Source organism: Thalia democratica, chromosome 9 (genome assembly GCF_965202585.1).
Source record: "Thalia democratica chromosome 9, ktThaDemo2.hap1.1, whole genome shotgun sequence".
Taxonomy (NCBI): Eukaryota; Metazoa; Chordata; class Thaliacea; order Salpida; family Salpidae; genus Thalia; species Thalia democratica.
The window spans coordinates 12,567,706-12,592,403 of NC_139173.1; the positions used below are offsets into that span (position 1 = coordinate 12,567,706).

At 27.6% G+C, this 24,698-nt stretch overlaps 1 protein-coding gene across 2 annotated transcripts; it reads right to left on the bottom strand.

Moving 5' to 3' along the window:
- Positions 1-7,622: 7,622 nt before the first annotated feature.
- Positions 7,623-24,331, bottom strand: LOC145844381 (uncharacterized). Of its 2 annotated transcripts, none has more exons than XM_082951778.1 (8): positions 24,151-24,331; positions 23,341-23,573; positions 22,173-22,318; positions 21,562-21,687; positions 20,910-21,038; positions 18,275-18,440; positions 8,699-8,912; positions 7,623-8,401 (listed from the first exon to the last, which is right to left on the bottom strand). In XM_082951778.1, the coding sequence occupies exons 1-8, from the start codon at positions 24,254-24,256 to the stop codon at positions 8,175-8,177; spliced, it is 1,347 nt and encodes a 448-aa protein (XP_082807904.1). In that variant the 5' UTR covers positions 24,257-24,331; the 3' UTR covers positions 7,623-8,174. The 2 variants fall into 2 exon arrangements, with proteins under 2 accessions (XP_082807904.1, XP_082807903.1); XM_082951777.1 differs by having other exon boundaries at positions 23,341-23,582.
- Positions 24,332-24,698: the final 367 nt, after the last annotated feature.

The window sequence follows — 24,698 nt, forward strand, 5'->3', positions numbered from 1 at the left end:
CTGATAAACTTGTGATCCTTAGCGATAAAAAGATAAAACTATATTTCATGATAGTGAGTAATAAAAAAAAATACTACATGACAATACAACTAAAAGCTCCAAAAAATACTGATGACTGCATGAAGACTTTAAATACAGGAGCTCAAAATGTCATACTTAACACGAAAATCAAAGCCAAGATTAAAAGGATATGTCCAAGTCCAGCTTTTACATTTGTAAAAGATAATAAAACTAAATTCTTTATTAAGTTTAAATGCCGATTGTTAAATCCCAATAAATCAGACCTAGTTAAAGTTGCAAGAAACGTCCTGGGTAACATCAATGCATAGATAAAGCTAAAAACCAACCATATACAGTGGCAAAACTATTCAGGAGTAGTAAAGTGGTTCAAAAGTTTAGATAACAAGAAGCACCTCGTCTTCCTAAGACTCTATATTGAAAAGTTTTACTCCTTCATCACTAGAAACTAACTAAAAAAACTCTCAAGTTTGCAAAAAAGTACTCATCTTTCACTATAGACGATTAGATTATAGCTATGCTTTCATACTTAAGCATTCTTACTGACAACAATGGCTTTAATTTAGTGGGAAGGATGATAATATGTTCAATGTCACGATGAGAAGTTACATGGGAGCTGAGGTATGTGATATAGAAAAACTTTGTTACTTATACAACTGCAAAAAGTTCTCCAACCTTGATCTTATGGCATATACTGCGACGACGGATTAGCTGTCCTGCACAAAGCCTTCAAATCTGAACGACAAAGAACATCTAAAAAGATCAGGAATATATTTAGCAACCACAAATTGAAAATAACTATTGAAAAAGGCATGTTTGAAACCAATTTCTACGAAATCTGAATGTTTTTAAATAAGAGAAGCCACATACCAACCCTATAAAAAACCAAACAACTAAATCCTATACACCAACAACCAACTTAAGCTCCCAAAATAAGTGAAAAAACCAACTAGCCCCACAGTTCATAACCGCCTTTGTAAATTATCCGCATACAAAACAATTTCAACACCGATAAACAACCTTATATCGACACCTTAATAAAAAGCTTTAGTCGAGAGTTTAAACTGATGTATGTGAGTTAGAAGTAAAAAGTTTGTGTTTTTAAACAATTTACACAACAAGTTCTAATATTTATAAAGTATCAACCTTTAAATCTGTATATATACATAACGTCCTGTTGAGTTTGTTTTTATTATTTCAAATAGATCTTTTTAACAGTTTGCATCAGATATCAAGGAAATCACGTTTCTAAACATTTTAAAGGTAAGAGTAAAAATGAAAGAAAACTGGTTAGCTTTTGAATTATTTTTGTGAAAGCTTTTACTTACCGATTTGTTGCTTTGTTCAGAATATTTTATTTATATTTCATCATACACCATTTTTGTAAATACTATACGTCAACAAAAAAAAAAACTTAAAGTGTTACACAATCAAATAAACATTTAATATTAAATAACAAAATAAAAAAAAGTGTGGTTTAAAATGAGAAAAAAATAAACCTAATTCTTAAGATTGTAGATGCGTTCACGATAAAAAAACTAATTAATTTGTAAGACACGTCGCAACAAAAAACGATATATAAAAGCGAAGAGTAATAAGCTCAGTACTTCATCTTTCTTAAAATAAATTAAAATTATTTTACAAAGTTGTTGACAAACCTCGGAAAACTATAAAACTTGCCAACTTTGTGCTATATCTGCTGAAAAGTTGGTATGTTTAAGAGTAATTGTATGTAAAAAATCTTAGCCCAACCTTTGTTAATAAAAAGAGTTTTCTTTCTATCAAATCTTTAATAATATAAAATTTTTCTTTTTTTACATGCATTTTTTTTTCCAACAAAAGTTTTATTTATTTTTTGTTTTACTTAGCAAACTTACTTCTATAAACTATTAAATTCATTTTACGAGTTTCAACTTGAAATAAAATTTTAATTACTATTTTCTTATAGTTTTGCTGACGGTTCTTAAGAGATATATAAAATTAGTTCACGTTTATTTTAAAAACTAAAAGTTTAAACAAATAGAAAAGTTATACACGTTAATAGCCATAGACTTACATAGTCGTTTTTCGCATTACAAACTACAGTTTTACACTTTTTTGTATAAAAAGCGCATAAAACTACGAATGCTGCGAAAACGTCCACACACAAACTTATTCACTCGAATTACTAAACACTTTAACTATTATAAAAGCTATATCTAAGGGTTTTTTTTATTAAGAATGACTAGACTAAATATACGCTTGTTACAGCCCAACAAAAGAAGTTACCCAAAAAATAAATTAAAAACTAAAAAAATTGCAAACAGTGAACAAAATTAAAGATTATCTGGTTTTGATAAATTGTAAACTAAACATTAAGACTCATTTATTTTGTTTATTATATAATTAAATAACTATAGTGTTTAATTGCAAAAAATTCAAATTTTCAGATAATATTTGGTTAGAACTTAGTTAGATTGTCTTTTTTTTCAACAAAGACGCTTTATTTCTATAACAATCTATTTATTTTAAGTTAATAGACCCGGCAAGATCTAGTTCTGTTTTTAAAATTATGATTTAGATGGATAACGATTTATAAAAACAGAATCCAGCCAGATCTGGATCATGGGTCAAGTAGATCACTAATTAGAAGCTAAAAGTAAAGGTACAAACGCAATGCTAAATTTGTTACATATAGTTAAAATGTACAATACAAATTAACTAAACTTTTCAGAATTATTAACTATCATTTGTTGGCAGTATTTGAGTTATTTTAAGACTTTTGTAAAAAGAGTTTTAAAAAATATTTTTAATGTTTCATTTAGGAAATAAGGTAAAAACTTATTTTTGTGAGTAAATAAAAGATACAACGGGTCTTTAGTGCTGTTGGTATCTCTGAATGCAAACAATAGAAATAATTTTAACAGAAAATATAGGTAACATTTTACTCGTTTAATTCTAATAACTTGTTTTAATGTTATTACAACCTTATAATATGCAAAGTATTTAATTTTGTTTTAAGAAATTTAAAGCTTTTAAAATGAATATTAATTTTAACTAGGTCGTATCAACTCTGAATCTTTAAAACAATCGTATACAAAAGCTTGCTATTCAAGTGTATAAATAAGTTGAAATGGAATGAAATATGTACTTATAAAATATCACTGAAAAATCTTATTTTCATTTAAGGTGATCACGTACTTAGAAAAAGCATGAACTCATCTAAGATATAAAACTTTAACAAAAATCTTATTTAACATATATTTTGGTCAAGTTCATTTTAGGTTAAAAAAATATTTAAGGCCAGCTAACTAAACCATAGAGCTTTAACAAAACAGCTGTTATTTAGCATACATTTAACCTACTTTTTTTAAATTTAGCACATATTTAGAAAAAAATTGAGCTCATTTAAAATATATTACATTAACCATAGAAAAGCTATTATTTATTTAGATTTTAACGTCTTTTAATTAAATGATTATTTTCTCAGATTTGTTTTTATCATAAATATAAAAAAAATGGTTACATGACAACTCAAATTACGACGTTTTTAGTTCTTATAACGTTTTTTCGTGCACCAGGTCCTTGGACCAAACTTTTTGAGCGTTTTTTTCGTTCAATAAACAACAAGTATAAAAACTTAACAGGGTCATATTTCTTGAACATATAATTTATTATCATTTTTTAGGCTATTCTGTTTATTGCTGTAAATTAATTAATATTTATAAAAAAAAGTCTAATATCATAATTAAGGTCTAAGACAGTATTGTAGAAAAAATCAACCTAAATCATAAATACTTTTGTAAGTGTTAAAACTATTTTAAAACAAGAACTTAGAAAACGTGTGTGTTTTAACTTATACTTCAAATATACAAATTATATTAAATATTTTGAGAACTTATTTTTAAAAACTAACCTGGAACTAAATGTTTTAAGTATTTGATGTTAATGTATATTCTTGAATTATGCTCAATTTATTTTATTTTGTTTTAATTAACTTAAAAGGGAAATAAAGGAATTTTCGTTTGTTTAAAAGTAAATATACCTAGTTATACTATTATGACTATTTTTTATTTTTCTAATTCACAATTTAGGGACTTATTAATATATTTTTAGTATTTTCTCTTTTATGTTAGGAAATTATGAATTTGTTTGAATTACAAAAGTACTTGTTTATTTAACTAATCTAACCGGGAATGGGTCTAAATTGCACGATTGCACAAAATTACATGAAGCCAAATTTGCACGAGCGCACAAAATTGCCCGAGGGAACAAAATTGCACGAAGACAATTTTGCATCAAGGGTCAATTTTGCACGAGTCACATTTTTGCACGAGAGTAAAAAACACAAAAAAAAAAACTAAAATATAATTTGATTTAGAAAAAAAAGAAAAAAATGTTACTGACCGAAGGTAAGGGTTAGGAGTAACAGTGATAGTAAAAATATAAATAAAAAAATAATTAACAAATGCTATAACAAAAAAAAATTATAAAAAAAAGCCACCGACCGAGGGTAAGGGTTAGAGGTAACAGTGATAGAAAAAAAAAAATTAAAAAAAAATTAAAGTTAAAAAAAATAACTTACTGACCGAGGGTAAGGGTTAGGGGTAACAGTGATAGTAAAAAAAAGCTAAATTAAAAAGAAAAAAAAAACTAAAATAAGTAAATTAAAAAAATAAAAACAAATTAAAAAATTTAGCCGGTGCAAACACGTCTTGGTGCAAAAGTAACCCTTTGTGCAAAGGTGTCTTTGTGCAATTTTACCTTCGTGCAATTTTATTCCCTCGTGCAAAAGTGTCTTCGTGCAATTTTGTGCACTCGTGCAATTTTGTATGCTCGTGCAAATTTGACAGCTGCTCCATCTAATCAGCTATGCTAAATCAGTTTGTTAACAAAACATATATTAGAAAACTAAAGGTTTTTAAAAAATTATGTTGTAGTGAACATTAATTTAACATTTAGATGTGTAAATATTGTAAAATAGCTTTGCTGATTTTATAAAGGTATAAATAAGCTTAAAGTTTGTAAACTATCAAAAAAAATAATTAATAAATTTTAATATTTATCGTTTATTTTAACAATATTGGCAACAACTTACAGTTACCATTTACTATCTAATTGATCATACTTTTCTAGGAACTTCAAAACCATTTTTTAAGTTTAACATTATTTCAAATTGAAAAAAAGTTTAAACTACTTATTATTTTATTAAAAAATAATTCAACTAATATTTATTTAAATCATTAATTACTAAAAGTAACTTTTTCTACAAGGTTTCACATTAGACATTTATATTTTATAGTTTTTAAACATTATATAGAAAAAAATTAAACAGCAAACTTGATTTTGGAATAAAAGAAATAACTTATAAAGTTTATACTTTCATTTATTAAAACTATATGTTTTAAGTAGATATTAAAAGTTTTATTATAGTTTATTTACACAATTAATGTTCGGTTATTAAATGATGCATTCAGATTGATTTTCGGACTATATTAAAGATTAGTTCAGCATAGTTGAAAATACTCGTATAAAGTATAAGTTACCGATCTAGAGTCAAATTAAATCAAAATTTTAAAACTAAAGCTGTGTAAACAAAAAAAAAATGTACTATAAATACTTTTATTCTTACAACTGTGATACTTGTTTTATTTTAAAGTTAAAATTTAATCTGTAAAACATTTATTGTTGAAAAAGGAAGGTTGATTACTGATGTTAATTTTAGTGTGTAATTGCTTCCAAAGCTTTAATTATATTAGTTGTCATAAAGTATTAACTCTTATCTAAAATAGATTTAAAGATATAATTGTATAAGTTTTAATGCAATAGTAACTGTTTTATAAATGCTCATTTATATATGTTTTAACTATTTGGCTTTTAAAAATTTCTCAAAAGCCCCAACAAAAAACATTAATGTAATTAAAGTTTAAAATATGCATCATTATTGTTTAAGAAAATAATTTTTAAAGTATTCTATAAATTCAGTATATAATTGCTACAGTAGTTAAATACTGTTTTAAACGAAACATAAATTGATTAACGATAAAATAGCTTAAAACATGCTTTTTTATCTGTCTAGTTTGAGCAGTTATCTAAAGTAAATAACCACTGTAATAAGCATCTTACAAAACTTTTTTTTAATATAATACACAAGTATAAAGTTTATTCAAATTTGACAAAGAAAAGACAATTGAGGTAGTTTAGTGATACAAAAAGCATCTTAAACTTAAAAAGGTTATTAAGTAATTGTAGTAAAATGAAAAACAGCGTACTATTAAAAATAATTAAAAGTAAAAAAATATATATGTACATAAAATACAAATCAGAAGTGCTATAGTAATGTTATTTGTACATAATTTTATAAGTTTTTTGAATAAGTTAAAGTTTAAAAAAACAACTCATAAAACCAGTGTTGTTTTTTATACTTCTGATGTAATTTATTTTAAAAATAATCTTAAAATTGTTCTAAGCTGTACTTAAGACTTTTTGACATTTTTTTAAGTAAAATTTGAAAATGTTTAACAGTTTGTTCAAAATGAAAAAAAAAAGTAAGCAACGTTTTTTGAGAAGCTTGTTTGATGAAAAAATGTCTCAATAAAAAAGCTAATAAATTGTGATATTCATAACTGTTTAGAATGTAAATAATTACGGTTAATATGAGATATAACAAAGTCTAAATTGGTTTACATAAACTGAGAATTTAAAACATTATTGTAAAACATTAAGTTTTTTAGATAATAAAGTAGATAAAACTAAAGTTTATTTTATCAAAATAATGCAAGAGACAAAGTTTGAGTATTTAGATAGTATATATAGTTTTTAAAGATAATAGATAGGCTTTAGCTGCATTTTACTACCATCAACAACACTTCCTGCTGCAGATCTCGACCTTACTTTTTCTTTACTTACATTGTAAGAACAACAGTATTAATAACGTTAATATTTATAAAAGGTACATTAGTTTAATAAAAAAGCTTGAAAACTTTATAGCATAATGTGTTAGTTTGTTCGTACATTTAACCAACAAAAATACATCGGTAACAACTAAAACTTGTTAAGATGGTTAGTTGTTAACAATGTAGTAGCACTCTTGTCTGTTTTATCGATGATTTATTCTTATTTTAGTTTCAAAATCTACGTTTTCTTAAAAAACTGAATTAGTTTCAAAGTGTTTCTAAGTTAATCTGCTGCAGAAACTTCTGTTGATGTACGTTTGTTGCTTTTTAGATAAGTATTATGAACTTAAGATGACCATAAATCTTTATAAAATTTGTAGTCTGTAACGATTTTATTACAACTAACATTAGTAATTTATTAAAGTATATGTTTTTTTTTAATCTTTAATGCTAATTTTTTTTAGGTACAGTTAGATACATTAAGTTTTGTATTTTGTTAATTGAAAACTTATTTTTAAAACTTGTTTCTAAAGATTTATTATAATAAACTAATTTAATATTAAAAAATCAAAAGCAAACTTTAAAACTATTAACTAACCAAGCTGCATTAAAAATAAAAATTCTTAAAAACTTTACACCAATAATATAGCATTAATCAATGTTATATAATTTTTGCTTTAATTTTTATTTTATTTTGACAATTAATTGAATTAAAAAAGATTATCCGAGTTTGAATGCATTTTTAGTTTTTTATGGTTTTAAAATTACTTCTAATTTTGTTTTGTATTAGCATTACATACTTAAGTTGTAACACTTTTAATCATAACAAGTTTTAGTTGAACTTTAAAAGTAATTTAAATTCACTTTGGTCTCAAGTAAATTTTTTTTTGGCTTTTATACTGTTGTGTTACAAGAGGGAACTTTAATTTTTTATTAATCGACAAGTTACAATAAAGCATATTAAATCGACAAATGCTGCTAGTAAGAATTGTAAAAGGTTAACGACTTCAAACGTAATTTTGTTCAATTATTTTTTGACTTATATGTACTAATTTTGCTTGTATGAATAAGCATATTTGGACTAGGACAAAAATTTAGTTAAGTTTTTACAACTAGGATTATATATCTAAGTAAACTTAACAACTATCTACTTTTAAACTTTAACCTATTAAAAAAGTTAAAAGCTATGAACCCTTAGTTTATAAAACTTACACTTCAAACACACTGTACCATTTAAGTTTTTTCAAGTAAGATAAAATAAATTTTTAACTTTCTATTGTTTTAAGTTTTTAAACTATTCTTATTACAAGGGATAGGAATTTCAATTTTTTTCGTTGTAAAAATACAACTTGGCTCAGCATTTTCCTTAACAAAGTTGGTATTATTTACTTCATCGAGATATTTAGACGTTGATTCCATTACACTTTTATAAATTTTGCAAAGAAGACAAGTAATAATGGTGAAAGTCAAAACAAGAAGAAGTGGAATTCCAACGATTGTAAAGTAAACTGAAAATTTAGAACAAAATATTAAAAATATTAAAAAACACTTCTTTAATAAAAATTGAGTTCTTCTAAGTTTATAATAATAGCTTTTAATTAAACACTTAACTTATAATTAAATTTGAATTTGTTAAGGATTTTCGTCGCAAGACTTTTTAAATTGTGGTGATTAAAACCTAGGTTTTACAAAATAAACGTTTACTCTATTTTTTTTTATTCAAACCTTTTTTAAAATTACAGTATACCAAAAAAATAACTTTATTTTAATCGAATTCCTTTAGCTATTTAAAAAATTAAGATAACCTGAAAACAACAGTTTCTTGTTGTTTCTCTGAACTTTGTACATGTTTTTAGGCTGCATACTAATGTGTGCATCTTTTTCTACTTCAGCGATATTGCCGGATAGTTTTATGTCCATAACATTGTTTGAAGGTCTAATTGGTCCTACAGACACTGTGACGTCATCATTACTGACTCTTCGTTTGATTCGATTGTTGGCACTAGTTTGAGAACAGTTCTGTTTTTGATGCACAAAAGAGATTTTAAAATTTCTGATTTATCTACTTTTTATTTTTTTAAAACTACCTAAACTTTTTTATTTTACTTTAAGTAAATTAGAAAATTTTGGTCATTTATAAAGTTGTAAATAGATGTTTAAGAGTTCGAAGATAGTGAGTGAAAAATTTGTAGAGTTTAAAACTTACGGCTAAAATACAAAATTTCAATATACCTCACTAAGTCTGTAGCAAATTCAAAAAGAAAAGCTACTAAAACCTCTAATAATTAGTTTTTAACTCTTTTATGATATACGATCTGGAGCTTAAGAAATAAAATACAAAAAAAGCTTATACAATTCATTTATATTCAGTTTTTTGAATTACTTTAATTTATAAACAAAGCAATTAAATATCTTAAATTTTTAGTTTATAGAAGTTAATTTTTTTACTTAATTATAGTTTTTTATATGTTTTTGTAAATTTTAAAACATTAAAAGTCTCTAGTTTTTATCTGTTATGCATATTTATATACTCACTATAGTTAATCTTTAAACAGATTGTTATATTTGTTTTTCATTCAGTAAAGCAATAACTTTTTTTTTTTCTATGAACCATTTTACAACAAAAAATAAAAAGGAAACAAACTACAAATACATTATGTAACTTAACATCATTGAGTACTATTTAAAGAATTACTAATTTGCAGGATGTGTAGAATCGTTTCACGTATATGGTTTACTATAGAATTAACTGTTTTGGTTTGTAACCACGTGTTTTTATCACGTCTTTACTCTTTAGTATTTGTTTTTATGATACAGTTTTACAATACAACAAAAGATAATTTAATTTTTTAAAGATGATTAACAACTTTCCACAAAATATAAACTTTCACCTAGCATTTTGTTTTAAATTTTTTTTATTTGATAGTTTTAGTAAAAATTTAGTTTGTTAGTTTGTGATGAATCAAAAGAACTACTTATAACAAACAATCTTGATTGACTAACACTTTTTAATCTATCTAATTTTTTAAAGGTATACAAAATTTTAAATTTTCTTCGTACTTTTTTTATTTTTTGTATATTTTATCAACATTATACATACCCAAGTAGTTAATTATTTAATATTGCTAACTAAACCTTTTTACAACTTAGAAACTTCATTTTCTGGTAGAGAATTATTTTTTTTAAGTTTGCTCAAAGCTGTAGAAGTGTTTAAGTGCTTATGACTATTTATCTATAGATTTTACTAATAAAACAATTAATATATAGCAGAAGGTAATTACTTTGTTTAAAGTTTTTCTCGTTTTGTATAAGTTCAAAAGTCTAGGTACAAACTTTGAAATGCACTTAGCAGGTAGGTATTAAAAAACCTCTTTTACTTTTGCTGTATAAAAAAAATACAAAAGCTAAAACTTTTTATATTTCTAAAACTGTCAAACAATGGTTTTAAAAATGTCAGCATGATTAAATAATACATGAACAAATCAAATTTTTCCACAAATATAATTATCATTTATATGATTTTTATGTAAATTCGAAACAATATGACTATTTTTTTCATTAAATTATCTGCAACTTTACATTTATTTAAAAGCAGTTGAAGAACCATTAACACTGAATTTAATATTTTTTTCTTTAAGAGCTTCTAAAATTATATTTAGTGGTAAAATAGCAGTTGAATACAAAATTGCCCTGCGAAAATTATTCAATTTTAAACAGTTAGCCTCGTTTTTACACATAGCGTTGACTTATCAACTGTTTGCATCTCAAACTAATTTCATGCTTAAGTATCTTGTTCACATTTTAAGTAAATTATTAGATACCTGATTTTCTTTAGTTTTTTAAGCGTACTAGAATACTTAGAAAAATGTAATTTTACTTCGGAGTACTTAAAGACAAATGTATTTATTTCATGAGTTTTCATACAAAATGTTATAACAAAAGTTTATTTTCAAGATATCGCACTTTGTCTACTTAATTATTTTTATATTTTTAAATTTACATTGATTAATACTAATTTAAAGTTTTTCTCCCTAAATATAGTTACATCTGTTTGAACTTAGAGTTAATAACAACAAAAAAATAAGTAAAAAATAAAAGTGCCTTAAAGTATTACAACTTTTAAACTTTTAGACTACTAAATTTAAAAAAGTGCTACGTACTTCTGCATAAAAAAAAACAGGTTTTGTGAGTATTGTACAACTTGATTAATTAAGTTTACCTTAATAGTATATTGCAGATTTTTAGCTTAGTTTTAAGTTTTTCTAAGTTTTTATTTACACTTAAAAAATTTAATTGAAGGTCTCAGTAATTTTTTTATAAAATATTAACAATTATTTTTGAGAAAAAATAAATATCTAAGTTTAAAATATTTTTGATTTGCATAAAATAGTTTAATCTTTGAAACCATAAAACTATTAAAAAATTGTATAAGTTTTTTTATTATAAACTCTGCATATTATAACTAAAAAGATTTTTTTGTTTTCTTATTACAGCGGGTTTTCATTTAAACGCTATTAAGGTTAAAGCCGATTTAAATAATTATTACTTTCATTATTTGTTTGAAAAAAAAGTTGTAAAATTGTGATAAAATTATAAACATTGTATTTTTAAACAATTTTTTTATTTGAAACTTTTTTTAATACTTTTCTAGATTTTTTCGTATATTTGCCTTTTAGTAACTAAGCGAACCAGTTTAAAAACTATTGTTAGAAAAATAATAGGTTAAAAAACAAGTTTACAAAAAAATTATTTTAATATTTTTTGATATAATTTTGGGGAACGGGTCTAAATTGCACGAAGACAAAATTGCACAAAGCTAAATTTGCACGAGGGCACAAAATTACACCAGGGAACAAAATTGAACGAAGACGATTTTGCACCAAGGGTCAATTATGCACAGTTACATATTTGCACGAGAGTAAAAAATACAGTAAAAAAAAGAAACAATAAAACAATAAATAATTAGAAAAAAAGCTACCGACCGAGGATAAGGGTTAGGGGTAACAGTGATATTGAAAAAAAATAATAATAGTAAAAAATAATAAAATAAAATATAATAAATTTAAAAAAATTAAAAAAACTAAAGAAATTAAAAATAACTTACCTACCGATGGTTAGGGGTAACAGTGATAGTAAAAAACAAAATTAAAATTAACAAAAAAAAAATTTAAAAAAAAAAGTAAATAAAATTTATTAAAAAAAAATAAAATAAAAAAACTTACCGACCGAGGGAAAGGGTAAGGGGTAACAGTGATAGTTAAAATTTCTTTTTTAATTAAAAAAATTAAAACTAAAATGAATAAAAAATTTAAAAAATATTAACTCATGAAAAAATGTCTCCGTGCAAAGTTTTCTGCTCGTGCGAAAATGACCCATTGTGCAAAAGTATCTTCATGCAGTTTTATCTTCCTGCAATTTTATCCCCTCGTGCAAAAGTATCTTCGCGCAAAAGTACCTTCACGCATTTTTTTGCACTCGTGCAATTTTGTCCCCTCGTGCAATTTTATACTCTCGCGCAAATTTGACAGCTACCCATAATTTTGATATCATTAAGGTGTTATTAATTGTGAAGTTATTATACTTTCAAGATAAAAAAGCTGCTTGATGATTAAAATTGATTTAATTACTTTGATTTAAAATTAAAAAAAATTAAAAACAATGCTTTTCATGTTTTACCTTAGAAAAAAAAAGTTTAGAGAAGGGTTTCCCAAACTTTTTTCAACAGGCCCCCTTTAAAGAATTTAAAAAAGCTATTGCCCCCTACAACAAAATTTCTTAAAAACTACCATTAAATACCGCCTAAGACCTTTTTTTTATTTGCTCTTCATCATCAACTCCAGTATACCTAATGTAAGTTTCAATTTATGGCCTTGTGGCTCCCCCTTTTACGGCTTGTGACCCCCTAATTTTTTCTGTTTTATTTAGTTTAAGTTTCAAAATTACCATTAGAAATCCCTGTAACCTTTTTTTTCCTCTTCGTCATTAACTCAAGAATATCTATTTTAAGTTTCTAATTATGAACTCATTGTCCCCCTGTGGCCCCTTTAACTGCTCATGACTCCCTAAATTTCTGTAATGGCCCCTAAGGGGGCTGTAGGATAATTAGACTATAGCTCATTTTAGTGTTTATGTTTATACTTGTTTTCTTTTCAGACTTTACATTGTTAATAAATTATTAAACTAAATTGACGAGGAGTTGTTCTTCATGTAAAATCTTATCAACAATCTGAGAAAAGTAAAATGGTTATAGTAAAGTGCACAATTCGTGAATGCGAGTTCCAGACGCCAGATCTATCCGGTGATGTTGTTAGTAGCCTTCTCAACCTCCACAAAGTGGAGCATCAGCAAAATTCTGAGTTATCCAATAATGGAGTAATGCCAAATGCACCTCAATTGATTCGACCAAGGGTTGACCGGGGGATCAGCCAAGAGACATGGCTTGCTTTCATTCGGAGGTGGGAGGCATTCGAGATTGGTTCGAATATAAGCAACCAAAACGCAAGCATACAGCTTTTTCAGTGTGCGCAGGACAAGCTTGGCGATCTTATGTTAGCAAGTGATCCTCGACTGATGGCCAAATCAGAAAGTTACGTTGCTAAACTGATGGAGTCGATTGCAGTCATAAAAGTTGCTATTGGTGTAAAGAGAGCAGAACTTATGAACCTACATCAGGACCATGATGAACCGTTTAGAACGTTTGCCACACGTGTACGAAGCAAAGCAGAAACCTGCAATTTCACTACAGTCAGTGAGTGTGACTGTGGGAAAAGCAATGTGACGAGCTACACAGAAGAAGCAATAAAAGACGTGATGCTCGCTGGCGTTGGGGATGATGACATAAGAAGAGAAGTTCTCAGTACTGAAGATATCTTATCCAGGTCATCATTTGATATAATTTCCTTTATTGAAAGTAAAGAAATGGGACGCCATGCAACTGAGAATTCGCAGACCATATCTGCAGTCTCTTCCTTTAAACGTCAGAAGAAGGGACGTGTCAATATAGGAGATAAGTCCCAACATGTTCCGTGCCAGAACTGTAAAAGACTTTTCTATCCTTTCAACGAAAAAGGTAACCAAAATAAAAAGCCTTTCAGATATTGTCTATCTTGTTGGCGTAGTCGATCAAAAAGGGTTAATGCTGTTCAAATCCAAGCTGATCGTTCTGATTTGATGCAACAATATACCCAAATAATGTCACTACACGCAAATAAAAGAATCATGTTGAATAACACGATATTCAGCAAGAAGTCCTTGCGTAAAGCCAAGGCAACGACTGATCATCCTCGTGCATCAGTCAAGATTGCTAGACATGGCACAAACAAGTTTGCATGGGTAAGTGCTTTAGCTGATACTGGAGCACAGTCGAACCTTTGGGGTGGAAAAACTTTCAGGAGGCTGGTTTTTGTAAGAAGGATTTAATGCCTGTATCCATCACAATTCGGGCTGCCAATAAATTTCCTATTAACATTCTAGGGGCTTTTAAAGCGACTTTCAGCGGAATGTCTCCAAAGAAGGAGGTTATCAGATGTGATGGAATTGTTTATGTAAGCGATTCAGTGACCGGATTCTTTCTCTCCTATGAAACCATGGTTGACCTCCTGATTATTAATAAGGATTTTCCCACCATTGGATCTCAACTGCCTCATCAGCATTCTGAAGTTGCTGTAAGTTCAAATGAAAATGATCCGAATAGACTGGACTCGCATAAAGAAGTGACCTGTGATTGCCCGCCAAGGAGTAGAGTGCCAGACCGACCAAACAAACTTCCGTTTGAGGCAACAAATACAAACGTGAGCAAAATGCGTGATTGGCTCTTACAAAGGTACGCAGCTTCAACGTTTAATGTATGTCCACATAAGTTACTCCAGCAAATGAGTGGGCCTCCACTTGAGATACATTTGGAGAATGATGCTAAACCACGTGCTTGTCATACACCAGCTCACGTGCCAATTCATTGGCAGAAACAGGTTGAAGCAGATCTCATTCGAGATGTGAGGTTGGGTGTCTTAGAACGTGTCCCATTTGGTGAACCTGTAAGCTGGTGTCACCGCATGGTGGTCACCAGGAAATAGGATGGGTTACCTAGGAGGACAGTAGATCCCTCACCGCTTAACAAGTATTGCAAGAGAAAGACGTGCGCTACAGATACTCCGTTTAAACTAGCGCGCAGAATTCCAAAGGGAACGTTCAAGACTGTAACAGATGCATGGAACGGGTATCATGGAGTTCCACTGAGAGAAAGTGATAAACACCTCACTACATTTATCACTCCGTTTGGCAGGTTCCGATATACTAGAGCACCTCAAGGCTTTGTATCATCTGGTGATGGTTACAATCGACGATTTGCAGCTATTTTATCTGATTTTGAAAGAAAGGAGAGGTGTGTTGATGATACCATATTTTTTGATTCAGAATTAGAGTGTCACTGGTGGCGAACAATAGATTTTCTGTAAAAAGTTGGCAATGCAGGCATCATTCTAAATCCAAAGAAGTTCCAGTTTTGTCAAAAGTCCGTTGATTTTGCTGGATTTAGAATTTCTGATGAACGTATAGAACCTCTGCCCAAATATCTGGATTCCATTCGCAATTTCCCAACCCCAAAGTCTGCCACAGATATACGCAGCTGGTTTGGTCTGATAAATCAAGTCGCAAATTATGCCAAACTTCGTAAAGTCATGGCACCGTAAAGAGATTTTCTCAGTCCAAAATGTAAGTTTATGTGGACAGAAAAATTAAACCAATCATTTAATGAATCAAAAGAGATAATCATTGACGCAATAAAGAGCGGTGTTCAAATTTTTGATCTTGGGAAACTGACTTGTCTTAGACCAGACTGGTCAAAGCAAGGATTGGGCTACTTCCTTATGCAGAAACACTGCAAATGCAATAGCCGGTTACCAGATTGCTGCACCACCGGCTGGAAAGTGACGCTTGCAGGTTCAAGGTTTCTGAATGGGGCAGAAAAGAATTATGCTGCCATAGAAGGGGAGTCGCTTGCTATTGCTTGGTCATTAGAACAGACAAAGTATTTCACTAAGGGCTGCAAAGATCTTGTGGTTGTTACGGATCATAAACCACTGGTAAAGATTTTTGGTGATCGCACCTTAAACGAAATTCACAACACGCGCATTTTTAGGCTCAAACAACGTACTTTGCCATGGCTTTTTCAAGTGCATTACATGCCAGGTAAAACTAATCTAGCGGCAGATGCTGCATCGCGTTATCCAAGCTCGATTAATGAAGTTAATTCACATGATAATGATTTGACTAACGAATCACTTCTAATTGCTTCATTGAGTAATGAAGTATGCCATTCAATGGCAATCACTTGGGAGGAAATTGTAGAAGAGACACTAAATGACGAAGTTCTTTCAAGAGTATCAAGGTGTATTGAGGAAGGTCGAAGCTTGAAACATGATGAATCTTTGTCAGCGTATTTTAGATACGATGATGCATTGTACTTAAGTGATGGGGCTATACTTTACAAGGACAGAGTAGTAATCCCCGTCAGTTTACGATATCGGGTCCTCAACAAGTTACACTCGGCGCACCAAGGAGTCACATCAATGCATAGTCGTGCCCAAAAGATTGTCTTCTGGCCTGGTATTACACAAGACATTGAAGCAATTCGGGCCAATTGTCAAAGCTGCAACCGCAATTCACCATCTCAACCATCATTGCCACAAGAAGCATCTGATCCTCCTACAAACCCTTTTGAAAAAATATTCGCAGATTTTTTTAGTTTGCCGGAAACAATTTTTTAGTAGTCGGTGACAGGTTGTCGGGTTGGTCGGAAATATTTTCCACACCCAGCGGAACCTCTCAGGCAGGTTCGCGTGGGTTGATTAAGTGCCTCCGAGTTTTGTTTTCCAGGTTTGGAGTACCCGAGGAAATATCGACTGATGGTGGACCGGAATTTACGTCCAGTGCAACAAAGGAATTCCTTAAAACCTAGGATGTCACGCATCGAATATCTTCAGCTTACTATCCAAGATCAAACGGCAGAGCGGAAGTAGCCGTCAAACATGTAAAAAGGTTGCTAAGATTAAATGTTGACGCTTCAGGAAGTCTGGACAATGACAAGTTTTTAAGTGCGTTGCTCCATCTGAGAAATACTCCTGATAGCGATTGTCAAGTGTCTCCAGCCGAGATCATATATGGACGTCAGCTGCGAGGTAGTTTCTCATTCTTGAACAAACTTGACAAATTCTCCAATCCTAATGTGCGACCCATGTGGAGAAAAGCATGGAAGCTTAAAGAAGAGGCGCTCCCTACAAGATTTGTTAAGAATTCTGAAGTACTTAACCAAAGAGCCAGGGATTTGCGGCCTCTCTATGTTGGCAGTAGGTGTTTACTACAGAACCAGAGTGGCATTCATCCACGTAAATGGGACAGAAGCGGAGTGATAATGGAGGTACTTCCACATGATCAGTATGTAGTCAGAGTTGATGGTTCACGGAGACTTACTCGGAGGAACAGAAAATTTTTAAGGATGTACAACCCAGCCTCAACAAGCATTGAAGCAAAAACTTCCCATGGTTGGAGCAGTAATCTACCAAGCTCACATGAGTGCAATGTTGGTCCTCAACGTTCTGATTCTTCTGTAAAGATTACAGAGGATTCCAACAGTGCCAATAGTGGTAAAACTAGTGAGGTTGAAGCGGATCATGAAGAGGTTGAGGAAGAGTACATTCCTGCTCCTATAGTTCACAAAGAAAATAAGGTGCCGCTTACTTTGCGTAGGTTGAAAGACTTCAATGCGCCAGGGAGGCTTAAAAGTGGAGTACTCCAAAGTAGAAATCACCGTAAGTGAAGTCTGTTTGTTCCTGTTTATACAAAAGTTTGTGCTGAGTGTTCAATTGATGCTGATAGTGATGATTGCTGAGCCAGGAAGGATTCAGCGTGGAATAGCATGAATTTGTATTGTTTTGGATTTATTTAGTGCGTTTTATTGCAGTTTTGATTTTCTTCAAATAAATCCCTTGTTTAAAGATTTTTTATTTAAGTCAATTGAGTTTTTTTTTAATGCGTAAAATTTAGTTTCATCTTAGTAAAATATTTTTGTTACTTGTTAAAATCCCCTCTTGACGAGCTATGTCATTGCCTTAAACTTGTTATTATCTTTAATGAGCTGGAGGGGATGTAGGATAATTAGACTATAGCTCATTTTAGTGTTTATGTTTATACTTGTTTTCTTTTCAGATTTTACATTGTTAATAAATTGTTAAACTAAATTGAAGAGGACTTATTCTTCAAACTGGCCCAGTTTGGTAAATCCTGATTTAGAGTGACTTATTTCATTTGTAGTACTTTATGTAAGTGTGTAATCGTCTTACTACATATTTAAAAAAAATACTTTAAAGTCACACAAAACGACTTACTTTTGAACATTTATGGTTGTCAAAGCATACTCTGACGTTGCAATGAAGGTACAAGTATTTTGACTGTACAAATCTAAATGTAAGTGACTCCCAAACAGCATAGTTGTGCTCTCCATTTGAAATTATTGAAACTTTTGCAGCGTCTTTTGCATTTGGTGCAGGGCAGCTATTAAATAAAACAATAACTAAATTTTATTTTGTATAAGTGTTTAATATATTAAACGTAAACAGAAATAGCATTATAATAAAAAAATTACAAATAAGTCAAAAACAATAACTATCATGAAAAGTAATATTGCTTGGAAATTGTTGTTTTAAAACCTACATAATTGAAATTACAGTAATTGCATTTTAGTTTTTATATCAAAGTCAAGAAACGTGCTGAGTATAAATATACAAATCTTAATTAGATTTTTACCAATAATGTACTTAATGTTAAATTTTATGAGAGAATAGTTTGAAAGTGAAGTATACACTTTATACATGCTATGCCCCCAAAAATAATTTATACACATTGAACTCTGGATTTTTATCGGGAGGAAATATTTTTTGTTTTATATTAAAGCCTCGAAATACTTAAGATAAATATCAACCACATCAAATTTCTAGAAGTTACACAATACCATAATGAAACTTTAAAATAGTATGAGGTTACAAACTATTCAGATTATTCGATGTCTAATAAACAGTAAATAGTCTAAAAAATATAAAGTAAACTACAAAACGAATTTTTAATTTGATCTTTATTGATAAATTACAGATTAACAGTTAGTTTAACAAAAAAAACTAAACTACAAAAAGTAAACTTCAAAGTTTTTAGTTAGGTACTAACGATATTTCGCTGCGTTATTACAAAAGTATATCAATAAGAGAAGCAAAAAAAGTATAAATCATAATTGGAATGTTTTTATTTCTCAGTACTTTTTAAAAATATGTACAAACATATGAAGAATATTTCTGTTAAGATAAACTAAAACTTTGAAAAAATACTTTGTAAAAACGAAATAAAAATTATTTTAAGTCCTGTTAGCTGCATTTTTAGTTTTTGAATGAAAAAAATTGATAACTTTCGTTTATAAAACTATAAGTAAAAATAAAAACTTCATGAAACCAATATTTATCGATAAAAAAACTAATAAGAGCAGACCGGGTAGTAGAAGTACACTAACACTGCTAATCTAATATAGTTCAAGCGTTCTAATTTTTACAGAGAGTATTTAATAAATTGTGTCTTTTATTCATAGTTTTTAGAAATTTACTTTAGTTCAAAAGAATTAAACAAATATTTACAACAGTTTGACTAATAAAATAAAAAGCAAAACATTTTGGATGGAGCAACACAAAATAAAATTCAATTAATTATTTTGTTTTACACAAGTTGCTAAATTTTGAACATTTATTTAACTTCCAATTAAGTTTTTGTTTATTAAACTAGATTCATAAATCTAGATGTATACATTTTAGAAAAAAAGTAAATAGTAAGACTGTTATTTTCTTTTGTAATCGTTTCCAAACCTATTAGCCATACAGTTTTGATTTTGTTCAACTTTTAAAATATTCTACGTTCGTTAGTCAGATATATATAGGTACCACACTAAGTGATTTGAATATTAAAAAAAAGCAACGAATTTGAATTTGCGAAGCTTTGGTAGTAATATTGAATTTATTGATTTTTTACTGTACTATTGCTTTTTTTGTTTCCTAAATTATAAAAGTATTTATTCCAGATCAGTTATTTTAAAGAAAAATAAGATTTATATAGAAGTATTTAAGTATTGAAATACATGCTAAAGTTCAGCTATAAACGTTTAGAGGTTAGTACAGTATCATAGTTTTGTTTATAGCTGAACGTTTTTGTGGTTTCGATAATTAAATGAATTAGAATTATATTAAAAGAAATCAATTTTGAAAGCGCATTAACTTTTATACGTAAAGAAAAAAAACAAGTTCTTAGTTTTTTTATTAAAACATCATATTTTTTTCCTTTTAGACGTTTTTTGAATACTAACATAAAAGGTGTTATAAACAGTAGTATTAAAAGCAAAAAGACATAAAACAAAAATATTCATTGTCCATTATAATTTTTTAAATAATTTTTCATAAGTAATCTTTAGTATTATTTTTAATTACCTTATAGAAATTTTAATGTATAGTTTACAAATAAGTTTTAAAGTTATTTTCAGACGTCAATCTATTGTTTAATGAGTTTTAAAAGCTTTTTTTATAAAACAAATGTTTATAATTTTAGTTTAAAATGTGTTTTTGAATACATAAAATTAAGTTAGAAAAAAATAAACTCTTACTTTTTTTGGTTAATTTTTTGTTTAATATATAATTTTGAAATACTTCATAACTTCTTTTAAAGCTACAAAGTAGTATAGCTGACAGATTTTTTTGAAAATCAATTATGTATTTAATTAAAGTTTATCATTATACATTTAATAGTCGTTATATTTTAAAAAAACTTTATTGTGACGCTATTTTATATATAAAACATTATTTTTAACGAAGTTTTAACTTTTAAAGATATAAAAGTTAAGTTTTAAATTTTCACTTTTTTATAAATAGTTTTAGCAAAGAGTCTATACCTTAAGCTTGAAAGTTTCTTAAAGTTAAAGAACATATTATTACTTACTAATTATCAATTAGCACGTATTCATTGCTGTGGTGTTGGCTTGATCCAATGTATGGTGTTCCCCAGCATCTTACAATCTGAAGTTTTGTAAAAACTGGCCCAAGAACCAACATAACCCGAACACGTAACCTTTAAGATGTTTTACTAGTCAATCTATTTTTTTTTCTTTTTAAAAAATCTAAAAGCCTTTTTTTATTTTTCAGAAACTAATTTATAAGTTACATATAAAATCAAAAAACTAACAGCAAAAAGGAGCATTACAGCAATGTTATAAAACTAAAAAAACTTAAATACTAAATTTAATAATTAGTAAAAGTTTTCAATACGAAAAAGTATATTTAAACTGGTTAAGCTCTATATACTAAATTATAACAAAATTGCAATAAGTTTTTTTGTAATAGTTATAAAAATCCTATTTACTATTAGTAATTTGTATTAATTAAAAAAATATATATTCAAAAAACAGCTACAAAATGCAGTGAATTACTATCTTGGTTTGCTAAACTTAATATAGTTTTGAATTTTTTAGGGAACCTCTAAACCTATTAAAAATATTTTAGAGCTATCGATAAATTTATAAATTTTATAAACTGTCGTCGAGTAAAAAACAATTTAAAATCCAATTAACATTGTGAATGTCTAAATCTCTTACTTTGAGTTTTGATTAAGTACTGGTGAAAGGTTGTACACTTTTCTATACTTATTGTCTTTGTATAAAAACATGGCTGCTTGAAACCTTCCTTCGCCCGTTCTGTTACCCAAAAACTGGGTGGCTGAGCTGTTTTAACTTCTTTGTTAATGAAAAAATTGATAATTTAGTTTAAGAAGTTTATTCATTTAGAGTTCCTTCGATTAATTTTAAAATACAACAAAAACCAGAATATTTTACTTAGTTTGTTGTTTTAACTGTTTAAGTTTACTTTTATTTAATAACATGAAAGTTAGACTTCTTCTAGCTACTTGAACTGTAATTACAAAATAAAAACCACTGAAAATTTGTAGCAAAAATAAATCTTTAAGAATTAAAACCTCTGGAGCTTTTGGAGAAAAACATTATACGATTTAACTTTAAACAATCAAACTCTACGATAAACTTTAGCAGAATTTTTTTTAATGTTTACATTAGAAAAAAACTTTTTCAACAGTCCAAAATAAATTAGTATTAAGTCTTTTTATTCTAGTATATACAAATAAATAAACATAATATTTTAAGTTATTAAAAAAGAATAGAAATTATAAAATTAAACTAATAAAAAGTACAACCTTATTGTGGAAGCACGGAAGACCTTTTTAGTTATTATTGATGTTTTGTTATATGAGCAGTTCCATGAAAACATATTTTTTTCTATTTTTTTGGTAATGTTTTTGTACAATAACACGAAGTTGTTGTAATAAATTATTCTTGAGCTCTGTGATTAGTGTGATTACTTAAAAATCATTTTTTGTTGTTTTGAACAAAAATCTATAACTGAATTCTACTGATTATCGGCATTAAAAGTTGACTGTATTAACTTTTGTTAAATATTAGTATAACATAGTTTTAAATTTTTGTAGACTTTTTTAATAAATAGTGTTTAGCTTTTTTGATAGCTAAACTTTTTTTTTAAGTTTCCATTTAAAGTTTTTGCCAATATAAAAGTTTTGAAACTGTAAATATAACTTACAAATTTTAAAAAACTGATTGTTTGAACAGAAGTATAAACTGTTAAAAATTTAACATCTAGATTTAATTTAATAGACCAAAATCATAAAAGTATAGAATTTTTTTTATAGTTATTAACAGGACGATATTTTTGCTTTATGATTTTTAATATTTTATCTTTTTCTCAAGCCAAAGTTCTCACAGTGACGGTTTAGTTTTTTGACCTTCTCGAACAAATCTTTAATATATTTAAACATTTAACAAAATACTTTTTATTTGAAGGTATAAAAAACTATTTGAGAAATTCTATCGTAATGTTAACTACAGTTTAAATTGAAAAATTTCGTGTTTAAAATAAAGAATTTAATTTATATTTTTGTTTTTAATTTTTATTACAAATTTAATATCAACTCTAAAAGAACTATGTTAATAAAAGCTAAAGTCTTTAAAAATTGTTTCATCGACTTAGGGTAAAACAATCATAATCTATCATTATTTATACTTAATATATTTGAAAAATTTTACTTGGTTTATATTTTATATACATTTTTTTAACAGATAAAAAGCTTATATTTATAGAAGCTAATTTTCTACTAAGCTCCAAAGTTTTAGCTTGTTAATTTGTTTTATTCTAAATCAACAAAAAGAGTAGTGGTATAAAACTTACATTTTAGTTCTTTTTAAAATACTAAGAAGCAAAGTATTTTATGTTAAATTCATAAAAAAAACTAACTTTTAAAATATTTTTAAATAAGATTTTGATATATTTTTTTCTAAAATCTATCTTACTTCATTTTTGTTATGACAAGCTTGGTTGAAGCGAGGAATTTCGGTACAAAGCTTCAGCTTTCCATTTCCGTCTTCGTTGTAAGACACTAAGCTCAAGTTGTAGTGACTGCACGATGAAACAATAGAGATTCGGTATGGTGTAGCTTGTTCTCGCTTGTACGCATCCCCACTGAAGTTCATATACATGCTATTCCGCTTGATTGAGACACACATTCTTGATTTTCCACAATGAACTGCATATACTGTTTGTTACTAAAAAATAAAAAGAACTTCTTGAGTATCAAACTCATTCTTACTATTTTTTTGAATATTTGTTTTGAAAAAATTCTTGTAACAAAAAAATATATACTGCTTTTTTTTATTAGTTTTATATTTAACTACAAGTTTTTAGATCTAAAATAAAAGCAATTTTAAACTACTACTTTTTCACTTATAATCACTCATTAAAGTTTTATTCTTAATATTATTGCACAAGAAAGCTTAATAAAATAAACTAATACTTTTTTTCAATATAAAGCAGAAAGAAAATTATACACTATGTTCGATAAGTTTTTTTTATAGTGACTACTTTTTAGTACTTGCTTTATTAAAATCTAATCAAATCTTAAAGTTTTTTTTAAGTAATAAGATTCAATTGCTTGTTCTTAAACAAATTAATTATCAAACTATATCTCCTAAGACATATTAGATTACTTTTAAACAAGGTTTTCTGTGTATTGAAAAATAGATAGTTATGCATTTATCTGAATTCAAAAATTTTTAGTATAAGTTTAAATAAAAAATAAAGAACGTTGAATACAATTAGCTTACTATTTTCTCCTAAAACTTTAGTGTTCTGAACTTCATTTAAACTTTCCACTTTAGTCACATTGAAAAAATTTAAACATAGTAAAAGTAAAAGAGCTAATGAACACATCAGTTATTTTCGTTCTTAGAAGTTGTAGTACTAATTGTCTTTCTTCATTGTTTTCTATTTGTGTACATAGTTCAAAATTTCTATAATGTTTTTAAAGCTCTTATTTTCAGTATTGTGCAATATTTTATTAATTTTGATTTTTTTTGTTAACTTTTATATCACATAACTTTTAACACATATAAGAATTTAAAGAGTAAATTTTCCGTTAAAAAGTTTATAAAAGCAGTTTAAAGCTTTCATTATACTAGATTCATATATACTTGTATCTTTTTTAATTATTATAAAAACTTGTGAGTTGTTACTTACAATTTATTTTATTTTCTATATGTAACTCAACAGAAGTGTTTTTATAAACTCGTTTTTACTTTACACGTTTTTTTTAATACATAAATTTTAGACCATAACAAAAGTGTGTACACAGTAAAAAAAATACTACCTGATT

What these genes read in the sequence shown, in the direction of transcription:
- LOC145844381 (XM_082951777.1), bottom strand. Translation starts at nt 24,256, where the DNA reads ATGTGTTCATTAGCTCTTTTACTTTTACTATGTTTAAATTTTTTCAAT. An exon ending in GTACTTAATCAAAACTCAAA is followed by an intron (nt 21,039 to 21,561) that starts GTAAGAGATTTA and finishes AACATCTTAAAG; the next exon opens with GTTACGTGTTCGGGTTATGT. An exon ending in CAAGAAACTGTTGTTTTCAG is followed by an intron (nt 8,402 to 8,698) that starts GTTATCTTAATT and finishes CTAAATTTTCAG; the next exon opens with TTTACTTTACAATCGTTGGA.